The sequence below is a fragment of the Macadamia integrifolia genome, chromosome 5 (assembly GCF_013358625.1).
Source record: "Macadamia integrifolia cultivar HAES 741 chromosome 5, SCU_Mint_v3, whole genome shotgun sequence".
Classification (NCBI taxonomy): domain Eukaryota; kingdom Viridiplantae; phylum Streptophyta; class Magnoliopsida; order Proteales; family Proteaceae; genus Macadamia; species Macadamia integrifolia.
In genome coordinates, this window is record NC_056561.1 from 8,466,396 (window position 1) to 8,478,330 (window position 11,935).

The 11,935-nt window shown below is 36.6% G+C and overlaps 1 protein-coding gene across 2 annotated transcripts; it reads left to right on the plus strand.

Moving 5' to 3' along the window:
• The first annotated feature begins 6,348 nt into the window (after window positions 1-6,348).
• Window positions 6,349-10,499, plus strand: LOC122078862 (serine--glyoxylate aminotransferase-like). Of its 2 annotated transcripts, none has more exons than XM_042645042.1 (6): window positions 6,349-6,654; window positions 6,783-7,066; window positions 7,711-7,995; window positions 9,386-9,752; window positions 9,859-10,069; window positions 10,180-10,499. In XM_042645042.1, exons 2-6 carry the CDS (start codon window positions 6,862-6,864, stop codon window positions 10,315-10,317), a joined length of 1,206 nt encoding a protein of 401 aa, XP_042500976.1. In that variant the 5' UTR covers window positions 6,349-6,654; window positions 6,783-6,861; the 3' UTR covers window positions 10,318-10,499. The 2 variants fall into 2 exon arrangements, with proteins under 2 accessions (XP_042500976.1, XP_042500975.1); XM_042645041.1 differs by having other exon boundaries at window positions 6,795-7,066.
• The last annotated feature ends 1,436 nt before the right edge of the window (window positions 10,500-11,935 follow it).

Consider the following 11,935-nt stretch of genomic DNA (forward strand, 5'->3'; position numbering starts at 1 on the left):
TACCCGCCAATCATGACTGGTGGGTCATGACAGGTGGGATGTCTGACCCACCCGAGAGGCTCCCGACGTGATTTTTACGTCCGAATGGACCCAAAACAGACGTGCGACCTTCTTTTAGGATTCGAAACATGATTTTGTCATCAAATCTTGTTAGTTTTGACCCCAAAGTGGTGAAATGCTAACCCCATTCACTTATGATAGGTTCACCAAAACTTACGCTTCTCGCGCCGGATCTCACCCGTACCAGGCGTGAGTCTTTGTACCCAATAAGTAAGTGGGGAGAGGACGTTTGGCCTTATTTTAAGGCTTGTTTGGCATTCATTAAATTGTATCTAGACTAGCCATGTCATCATGCAAATTATATGTAGCTTAGTCATCCCCATATTATTATGACATGTGTGTTATGTCTATTTTCTCAATGTCAAATGATGATGTGATTATGTGATGAATGATGACATCATTGTGCATAATGCATTAATAGACTAGATGCCGTAGTCGGCTTGGAAACGAGTGCATTGGTGGCCCGTGGAATGGGACGCGGAGGCACTATGCAATCGTACTATATCATATAGGAGCATGCAGTGTAGGATTATCATCTTCCCGTGCTACGACCTTTCCCAACAGGGGTTGAGGTGTTGGGTTACCATTTGGGGGGAAGCAGTGGTCGCGGTTGTCGGATCACTGTGGCGGTTAGACATACGCCCGGCTGGTCATTAGGACAGTCGGCAACCCTGGTGGTATATTCAAGAGGGCCAATCGTACTGCTTTTAAATTGCTAGAGTCAGCACCTTTATTTTCTGTCATTTACTTTTATGTTGAGAGCTGGTGGTCGACATGCTTTACTTTTCCGAGTACTCACGGTGGGCCTTCTCCGACAGCCCTATGGGCCTATTGCGGGATGGAGTTCGCGGCTCGTACCCGGAGTATACGCGCACTGTGGTTGTAGTAGCACTAAACCCAAGACTTAGTAATGTTGTTTAGGTGGATGTGATTAAAAATGAATTGCATAGCATATAGTGCATATGGTTGTGATTGTTGTGTGGACTGTTGCGTGGACTGTTGTGTGGTCCTCCTTTTCACTTACTGAGCTAGTGAGCTCATCCCACGTGCGCACCTCTTTTAGACGATTTTGCAGGTCACCAGCCTGAGGATCAAGGGTCGGGCCCCACAGTGGAATTCCCAGAGGAGGATTGGTGGGTCCCCGAGGACTATGAGCACGGCACGGATTGCATGTGCGAGGGTTGTATTGTGGGACCACAACAGTGACTCCATACATAATTACAAGTATATATAAATGAGATGATGTCCCTCCCCCTCCCTCCCTCCCTCCCTTCTTTCTTTCCAATTTAATGGAGTTGATGTGAGAATCTCCCATGTATGAATACCTTCCCCAATACATAATTACAAGTATATATAAATGAGATGAGAAATGAAACTTGTCATGTGGCCAATCCAAATGATCAACTATCTGCATAATGGACAAACATTTCTCTTTGATTCTGTATCCCTCTGGAGTTTAGATGATTCTTAGATCAGGGAACTATTCCTTAGTCATCCACTCCATCTGCCATTTTCACTGTTAGATGTTGTGTTGTTTGAGACGGCAATGTTAAAATATGACTTAGTCTCAATTGTTTGGCTCCTTATTAATTTGTTGGGAGCAGGGGGTTCCAACTGAAGGCTGAAGTAGGTTTTTCTGCCATGTAACAATTTCTAATGGGGCCTCAAATTTAGTGCACTCAACAGATATCAAAGGTGAAAATGTATCCTGGGCAAAGCAATCTAGGTAAGCTGGGCGTTCTAAGTATTGATATCGTATCGATCATATCGATCACATTTTATTGATATGATACATCTGATCTATTCGAATCAGTTATCATTAAGCAGGTTTTTCTGCCATGTAACAATTTCTAATGGGGCCTCAAATTTAATGCACTCTAACAAATATCAAAGATGAAAATGTATCCTGGGCAGAGCAATCTAGGTAAGCTGGGCGTTCTAAGTATTGATATCGTATCGATCATATCAATCACATTGTATTGATATGATACATCTGATCTATTCGAATCAATTATCATTATTGTTTCAAGGATAAAATGATAAAAAAATCTACTTTTTAATGAAAAAAAGTAACAAAAGTGATTGATTTGATCCGAATCAATATTGCGGATAACTAAATCCTCTGGCTAGGGTGATCTGAACCAGAGGTTGGTCCGCTATATACATTAGAGGATTCAAATTTGTATTCTTATGATAGTCGTTTTATAATGACTTTCGATAAATAATGGGTCATATTATACTATACGCAGCCTTAACCTGCTTTGTGGAGAGATTATTTTTCAACTTTTAATAAACAATGATATAAAAAAATAAAAAATAAAAAAAGAAAGAAAAAGAAAAAAAGTGACTTCCACGCAGTAAATGATGCAATTATATATCATATAAGTTAAATTGGGGTTATTTGTCTATTCCAACTATTTGATAGACAGTGGGTCACGTGTAATTTTTCCTTTTAAATAATTCAAGTGGACCCTATGGACTCCCCATAAGGTGGTATCAGCCCAAGTCGGCCCAAACATTGGCTGGATTTGGCAATGGGGGGGGGGGCACTAATGGATACAGGGCCCACTCCTCTCCAGATCGAAGTATGTAGGTACAATAAGAAGACATATGAGTGATCCATAGTATGTGATTTCATCTAATATTAAAACCCTCTATGCTTCTTTTTTTAGGATAAGAAAGCCCTCCATGATTCCATGCTTATGGAAAGAAAGAAAAAAAATACATGAATTGATAGCAACTACTATCTTGCTATTTACAATAACTAATTATTTTTACTTATTTATTTATTTTCATTTTTGTGACTGAAAATTATATTAAAGATATTTTCATTTTTGTGACTGAAAATTATATTAAAGATATTTTCATTTTTGTGACTGAAAATTATATTAAAGAAAACAAACAAAATAATACATAACCACGAAGGCTAGACATTGGAAAAATCCCAAACATGTCATAATAAAAATTCCTTCAATTGCAATATTCTTGATTAGTTAATCAGCTGCATGCCATAATTATTAGTGAACTATATCCTCCCATTCCCCTTCTTTCTTCTAGGGCTGATTCCATATCTGGGTCAGCCCAAGTCATCTTAAGCTGATGCTTCATCCAATATAATTAATGGGAAAGGAAGTATAAGTCATCTTTGTGTAGATTTCAATATACTCTTTTCATATAATAAACAATGAGATTCACACTGAGACATTCTCTCTTATTTTGACCATGTGATCCTCTAATATATGATACCATTCTCCAAATTCTCATTGGTATAGTGTAAAGATTTCTTCTTACATAGACATCGTGGAAAAGCCTCTCCAATAATTTTACTAGAACGCTTGCTTGCATTTTTGAAGGGTAAATGGAAAACATTCTTGGCTTGACTTCACCTATTTTGACCCCATTTGTGCCACCTTAATTAATTCTACTAAAAAACCATTAACCAATTTTATTTCTCAACAAGGACTATCTAATTGATCATATACTGATTTTTTGATCAAAATACTCAAAGAAGAGAAAATGATGAAGAAGCCGGTGGCCATTCTAATGCTCTTTGTCATTCTCTCCTTCTTCCCCATAGGCACAAGTAATGCAGATGATCAATGCTTCAAGGAAATCAATGTGTTTAATGGCCAATGCACCCAAGATGTGTGATTCATTGTGTTGGACAGATTATATATGAAGGTTGGCTCGTCATGCCTCGCGTATGCAGATATATGGATGGACTAACTCTGCATGTTTTTACTCTTGTTGACTATCTCAATGCGGCAGACATTATTTAAACCACTTATTTTGAAAAAAAAAAAGTTACCAAGAATGTTTGCTTTATTTCTTGCTAATCCTTCTGGATGTACAGAGATGAAAGAAACTTTTTTCATTCACTTAAAAAGAATATATTATACAATTAAAAAAAAAAAAAAAAAAAGTACTAACTGCCTGGTTTCTCATTGTAAGGTGGGTAGGGATGTCAATTGGTTGGTTTGGATTGGTATCGATTTTTAGTGTGAAAATGGTGAATTCAAAATCTAACCAATAAGGGAAGGTTCGATTTCGACTCATTTTGGTTTTGGATTCTTATGAGGCCAGATTAGTCTAACTTGACATATATGTATGTATACAAAATTATGGACAATATATATTTTTTTTATTGAATTTTGGGTGGCGTTAATTTTATATTAGTTTGGTTTCAACTTCGGTCTCAAAAATTGCTTCCTTTATATAGATAAAAGTGTCCTCTTACCTGCAATTGCTTGCACGAAAATGGAATAGATCACTTCCCCTATGGGTTTATAAATACACTTTAGGTATTTGCATTTTCAAAAATGCCCCCGTGAGATTGCATTTTGGTGCATTTTATTGCTGATAGCAAGAACATTCTTGCTATCCAAGTTGTACGAAAATTATGCAAGAGAAAGAATGAGAGATAAATTTGCAAAATGGCAGCCCATTATCGCGTGATACCTCTCCCAATTGATCGCATCATCATATGATCACGCGTAAATAAAAATAAATACTTTTATTAAATGAACCAAGTTTTTTTTTTCTTTTTTTTGAAATTTGATTGATGGACATATATATCCAACACATACTTCCACCAAATTTCCAAAAAATTAAAGAAATAAAGAAATTGGCTAAATTGAATCTTTTTAGTCAACTATTGCTTAACTTTATCCAGATAAAACAATAAAAAATAATATTTTAACAGAGAGAGTCACATGCGACTCAACTTTCATATCTTTCCTAGTCAGCCGCAAGATTCAGGCTGCTCTTACAGACTTATCTGCCACCGTGGAGATCCCATGGTCCCAAGAACAGCTAATGAAATGGCCTTTTTATCGGTGAAACAGCAAAATGGCCTTTTGTAGAGTAATTAGTAATCCTATAAATTTGATTCTTCCCTTGGCTTTTCGAACTTCATTCTTCATTCTCCAAAGTTTCATTTGCTCCTACGTTTGGGGAAGTCGCAGCTTCCCTCAGGTAATGTAAAATTCTCTCTCTCTCTCTCTCTCTCTCTCTCTCTCTCTCTACAACTGATTTTCAGAGCCTGAGATCGAGTAGTATTTGATTTCACGTTTTAAGGATGGGGATTTTTTGTCATTTGACATGCAGTGTAATGTAGATTTAAAGGCTGAGAGTATCTTGGGCTGGCGTCCATTCCTTGGGATTACATGTTTGAGGCCTCCTAACCCTTGAATCTGTAACTACTCAGAAGGCTGATCCAAGTTTTAGCTTTGTTTGGTTAGAATTGAAGTGTAAAGAGAAATGTTTCAATGGATTACTGGGGTTCTGATTAATAAAAAAAAAAAAAAAGAAAGAAAGAAGAAGAATCTGTTTTGATTTTGCTTTTGAGTATTTTTACTTTACTTCTACACATGTTTGTATGTAAATTGAAATCAAGAGAAATAAAATTAAATTGAAAAATTTTAACAAATTAAATTATGTACTAAATATTACTAATTAATTTTACTTTATTTTTCATCTAAATTATTGTCGATTTGTTTTCAGCTATATGATAAATTTTAATTATTATATTTAGTATATTGTTGAGTTATAGTTAATATAATTATTTTGAATAATAATTATAAAATTTTTTATTTATGTTTGTCCTAATTTTACTTTTCTTTGCTTCTAACTAAATGGACCTTTAGAAGCATAATTGGGTTAATGTTTGGAATATACATTCATGGCATTGCATATCAGGTATGGGTATCCAATGCAAACAGTAACAAAAATATATATATGTGATCCAGATTCACCTTGAGAGGTCAGAAATACCCTCATTTTAATTTAAAAATCATTTTTTATTGTTTTATTCTTAATCATATCAATTCACTAATACAATATCAGTCAAGAACGGAAATTGATCTGATCTGATTCTTCAAATTATGATCATTACTAAGCGATTAGTAAGGTAAATATCAGAATCATTAGGACTAGAGCATCAAATCGTCTATTAGAGCAAACATCAAAAAAATAATACAAAGATTTAACAAGATTTAGACAGAGTTATATGAGCTACATCCTAAAAAAAAAATAAAAATAATTCAATATGTTAAAAAGAAATATATAAGTAGAGATATCTCAGAAATTGCGGCAAGAGAATCATGCCTGGGTATTTGTTCTAACATCGTGGAATACGACGGAATCGATATCTGTATTGACGATGACCAATACCGGCACCCGTACTTTTTTGTCGACAGGAGAAGATCCGTGGCGAGATTGAATTGGCCAGATATCCTCTTTATTATTATTTTTATTATTATCTCAGTAGTCCAGTCACTTGTCACTCTTCGCAATGGCGCCTTCAAAGTCTTGGAGGCTTGAGCCATGACCCCAGCCACAAAGATCATGCCTGCCATTGGCAATGGTTCAAGTGTCTTGAGATGGGTTCTTGCTCTTTTCAGCTTCTGTCCACAGTACTCTAAAATGATTTCGATTGTGATTCCACCCTTGCTTAGTTGTGTCCATCTTCGAGGAGGGTTACAAAGAAAATGTAAAATTTCTATTTGGATTCTCAAATCCAATCTTTTCCCCGGTCTGGGGCTGATATATGAAGTTTGGTTTTACATTTTTGATAGAAGATTGATGATGTTGTAGGTTAGTTCATCTCTCGTTCTTCGTTCTTTGTTGATTTCCTGGAAATGGGTTTCTTTCTTACGACATAAAAATTCATTAATTTTGATGGCTGAGAAGCTTACAGAATGAAACTTACTGTGTTTTTTAAAATGGGTTTTCAGAAGTGAGAGCAGCGGAGAGTTTTGCCCAATTCAATTGTTGTTATTGTGAATTTCTGAGAGGTAAAAGATGGATTTCGTATACGCACCGGGAAAGAACCATCTTTTTATTCCAGGGCCTGTGAATATCCCAGAACAAGTCATTCGGGCGATGAACAGAAACAATGAGGATTACCGTTCCCCTGCTATACCAGCCTTAACGAAGAGCCTTTTGGAGGATATTAAGAAAATTTTCAAGACAACTACAGGGACACCATTTATGATTCCCACTACAGGTACCCTTTGATCATGTTTTTGTTTCTCCAATCACATATTGTATGTTTTTGTATATATGTGTCTGAGCTATGAACATGGACATGGGCTGCATTCATATAAGCATGGAAAAGCTTGTCTGAATTTAATGAATTTTGTATTTATTATTGAGTTAAAGAATTCCTCCATTTTATATTTTCCATCACAATCCTGCTGGAGTTTAGTGGCGCTTGTGTTATGAATGAATTCATCAAAAGGATATATAATTGAACTCTATCATGTTGTGTTAGAATTTCAATCTTACTCACAATTGAATGTTTCAGAATCAGTTTATCATTCACACTACACAGAAGTGCTTCTGAAGTATTATAACTTGATTGATTTGTTGAAAAAAGGAAATTTGTTTCTTTATCTCAATCTTATTGATTACAAGATAGAAAGTATAGAAGAATCACTTCAAGGACTATTTCTTAGCCCTCGTAACATGGACAAGTCTCCTACTCTAACAAGAGCAGGAGATCATATTTAGTTTGAAAGTGCCCTGCAGTCCTACTTTGTATTCCTCTTAATTTCTTTATATTTCCCCTTCAGTGGTGTTCTATTCAGTTGTTCAGTGTTCGTCATAATCAACTTAGTATGATTGAGATGATTTACTGTTCTCGACCAGGTACTGGTGCATGGGAAAGCACGCTCACAAACACATTATCTCCTGGTGATCGGATTATATCATTTCTGCTGGGGCAATTCAGTAACCTCTGGATTACTCAACAGCAACGCCTCCAATTTGATGTTGATGTTGTAGAAAGTGAGTGGGGTCAAGGTGCCAATCTTGACATCCTGGCATCAAAAATTGCAGCTGATACTGAACATACTATTAAAGCTGTCTGCATTGTTCACAATGAAACAGCAACAGGAGTTACCAACAATATGGCTGCTGTGAGGAGAATACTTGGTAAGCATAAAGTTTATTGGAAAAACTAAATTTCAACATCCATAACCTAGTAATATTATGATTCTGTCTCTAGGGTTGTGCTTAATCCTCTGTACAAGATACATCCAAGCTGTTAAAATTCATAGGATCGATACATATGCTCTATATTATGTTGTATTGTGAATGCCGAACAGAATTTGGTTTGCTATCTTCTCCACAAATTATCTAACTTCGTAAAATAATAACCTTTGGGGCATGTAATGTACCATAGAGGGTTCTTGAAGAAGTACAAATCATCTGATTCTGCTTGTCTGATACAAAGTAGGTGTGGTGATTTGTCCACATGCAAAATAATAGTTGTCTACATTTAATAAATCATCATTAGGATAGTATAAAATGCTCCCGGAAAGCTGCAAGAATTCCTAAAGTTTACTACCATTTGTAAGAGGAAGAATATAATTCTGTTTATCATCTATGTAAAAACAGAGCAATACTCTGAACTGGTTATACCCTTTTAAAGTTCTTTATTTCTCTCTCTATGTTTTGTTGCCAGTGTTCTGGTGTGTATTGCTGCGTTAAAACTAAATTATTATTCATTGAAAATTAGAAATTTATTTCAGTTCCAAATTTTTGAAACTGTGATTCTAAACTGGCATGCTGTTTTGTGTTCTTAGCCAAATCAACCTGATTAACACTTAGTATTTTAAGTAAATTTGTCAACCTCTATTGAATTATAGTTCACATACTCGAGAATGATCAACAATAGTTTAGGGAATAGATTTTTTCTTTAATGTTCCTTCTTGTTAGTGTACTTGAACATGCAGAGTACTGAACTTGATGATACTTTCAGAAAATGAGGCATGGCCCATCCAATTTTCATTGAATTCTGGATGGATTAAATTACGTGAGAAACTCAAAAACTAACGATAGTTGCCACTGAAGCTTAGTACAAGAGAAAGCAGATTGGCCTGGAAAAAGTTATTAAGTGTTCAATCTTATCATTGCTGGTTTTGCAAAGTCGGATTAGAAAGTTGTGAAGGATATCAGTTAATTATAACAAATCAATAAGCTAATGTAGAGCCTTTAAAATAACAGTAATTAGAAAATAGATGATTAAATCATAGTTAAAATATAGGATCATGGTACTATTATGGCTTGATATCTGCACTTCCATCTCACTTTTTCCCTTATACCCAGGATGCTGGTTAATACTATTAAATGTTTTTTTTGTCAAGTTTCCTTACTCCATGCTGCAGGATGCTCAATAGAATCCTTTGTTTAAAAAAAAATAATAATAAATAAATATTGCGCATGCATATGTTTCACTTCTTCTACATTAGTAATGTGATTCTTTTATCATTATATTCATATCCCTGAGCATAATTTCTCATGTTTCTAAAATGGATCACAGATGATAACAAACATCCTGCACTGTTTCTTGTTGATGGAGTTTCATCAATTTGTGCTCTTGATTTCCGCATGGATGAGTGGGGAATAGATGTAGCTTTAACTGGGTCCCAAAAAGCTCTTTCCCTCCCCACTGGTATGGGAATTGTTTGTGCTGGCCCCAAGGCACTTGAGGCATCAAAGACAGCCAAATCAGTACGGGCATACTTCCGCTGGGATGACTACCTTAAATGCTATGAATTGGGGACCTTCTTTCCATACACCCCTTCCATCCAACTCTTGTATGGGCTGCGAGCTGCTTTGGATCTTATTTTTGAGGAAGGACTTGATAATGTAATTGCAAGGCATAGTCGCCTAGGCAAAGCAACGAGGTACACTAGACTATTTCTTCTTGTAAACCCTTCCATAAATTATTGTCACTTCTATTTGATCTAGTTGGAAGAGTGGAGACCATATTCTTACAAGTTTGACATGCAGGCTTGCTGTTGAGGCGTGGGGTTTAAAGAACTGTGCACAAAAGGAGGAATGGTTTAGTGACACAGTCACTGCTGTGGTTGTTCCACCATACATTGACGCTGGAGAAGTAGTTAAAAGTGCATGGAAGCGATACAATTTAAGCTTAGGCCTTGGCCTGAATAAAGTAGCTGGAAAGGTTTTCAGAATTGGACATCTTGGTCACCTTAATGATGTATGTTTCTGTTCTTCCTAAAATAGTAAAAAGGTCCTTTTTTTTCATCTAATGGTTGATATAATTTTAATGGACAAGAAAATATAATTTTGTTTCCATCATCTTTGCAGCTGCAATTGTTGGGTTGTCTGGCTGGTGTGGAGATGGTACTCATGGATCTGGGATACCCAGTTAAGCTGGGAAGTGGAGTCGCTGCAGCTTCGGCATTTCTGCAGAATACTATTCCTATGATCCCTTCCAGGGTTTGATCCATCTAACTGGGTAGTGACTGTTCTGTTGTTTTCTCTTCATACTATTGTAAAAAGAATAAAACCCTGGCACCCTTTTCAGGCAAGACTTGCTTAGAATTGAGACTCATTTGTATTGCATCCTGCATAATCCTGTATTTGAGGTATCTTCTGTCAAATTTTATTGTTGTTCTTTGCGGATTCATTCTCTCTTTGGAGGTCAGAAGTAGCTCTTAGTATCTGGTTGGGATGGCTTTTATGTATTATGGTAGTAGGAATTGCAGCCAACTGAGCCAAGCATCAATGAAGAAAGAATATGACCCTAGTAAACAATTGATAATCCTTACTCAAATCAGTTATAAAGAACTAGTCATAGACGGACTGAATGGGTCAAAACAATAAAAAATTGATAATGCAATCAATTGTTCAGAAAACCGATTAGGATCTACCACCACGCTCTCCCAAGCAATGTTATTCTCAGAAATTGAACTACTATGTGAATTTCTTATTTTTGAAATATTTCAGATTGATGCATTCAAAACAATTTTAATTTCTTCACCAAAAATATATGTTAGATTGCTTGAGACACCAAAAGTTTGAACATATTAATTGAAGCCCCATGAAATCTGGTAGTGTTACTTTCTTAGTGGTTGAATGAAAAGACCATTTTACTCTTTATGAGTTATTAAATCAAAACTTGTGAAGTTAAAATGGCCAACTTACCCTTTAAAGGTATTAACCATAAAAAGCCAAATCGATTTAAGTATGTGAAGGGATTCCCCCCTTTCACCCATCTTCCATCTCAATTCCTTCTCTACCATATCAAAAAATTAGGGCATATTCAGCTCTAAGGTCTTACAAGTTGGGTTGTGTTGCTGCCAAAAACCCCGCTGGTCCAACCTACACAAACACAAACGACGGAGGCCCGGAACTGTCCCTCTTTCCTTCCCATACATTAACATATACCACAAGCATCAACCCATCATGAGCGGCCAGACCTGATTTTAGAGATTTATAACTCGTTCAATTGATGTCTGTGATTGGTTCTTGTTGGAATCGATAGAGTATGATGTGCAAATGCTTCTTCTGAAATCTTGGGCAGAATTGATAAAAGTGGAAGGAGTTATCTCTATCGTAAGCCAGCCCTACCCTTGATTTGGCGTTCAGAGGTTGAAGACAACTTCAACAAGAGATAAAAGTGTTAAGTTTGTCTCGAATTCTTGACCCGTTTTGAAGATTGACTTGATCCGACATATTTTGGTGTAACCCGAATGGGAAATTTTCTGAGATCTGTGATGGAAGTAGAGGGGTTGGGCCGATAGGCCCAAGCCCGAAGCCCATCACTGCACCCCCATACGAGTGCGGGGGCATAGCCCCCACGGTATGGTTCGACCGGATCGATCATGACCCGATGGGTCGACCCGCGATTTGGAGTATATATATAATGTACTGTTGCTTGTTGAGAAAGTCATTGTATTCCGGGGTTTTTCGAACTAGGGTTTCAGGGCGAGTTTTTCCTCGCCGCTGCTAGGGTGTAATCTCTCTTCTGCATAATGAATCATCTTCTTCTTCGCCCGAGGACGTAGCACACCACCCTGGTGTGTGAACCTCGTTAAATCTCTGTGTCGTACCGATCTAT

What these genes read in the sequence shown, in the direction of transcription:
- LOC122078862 (XM_042645042.1), top strand. Translation starts at nt 6,862, where the DNA reads ATGGATTTCGTATACGCACCGGGAAAGAACCATCTTTTTATTCCAGGG. An exon ending in ATTTATGATTCCCACTACAG is followed by an intron (nt 7,067 to 7,710) that starts GTACCCTTTGAT and finishes GTTCTCGACCAG; the next exon opens with GTACTGGTGCATGGGAAAGC. An exon ending in CGCCTAGGCAAAGCAACGAG is followed by an intron (nt 9,753 to 9,858) that starts GTACACTAGACT and finishes TTTGACATGCAG; the next exon opens with GCTTGCTGTTGAGGCGTGGG.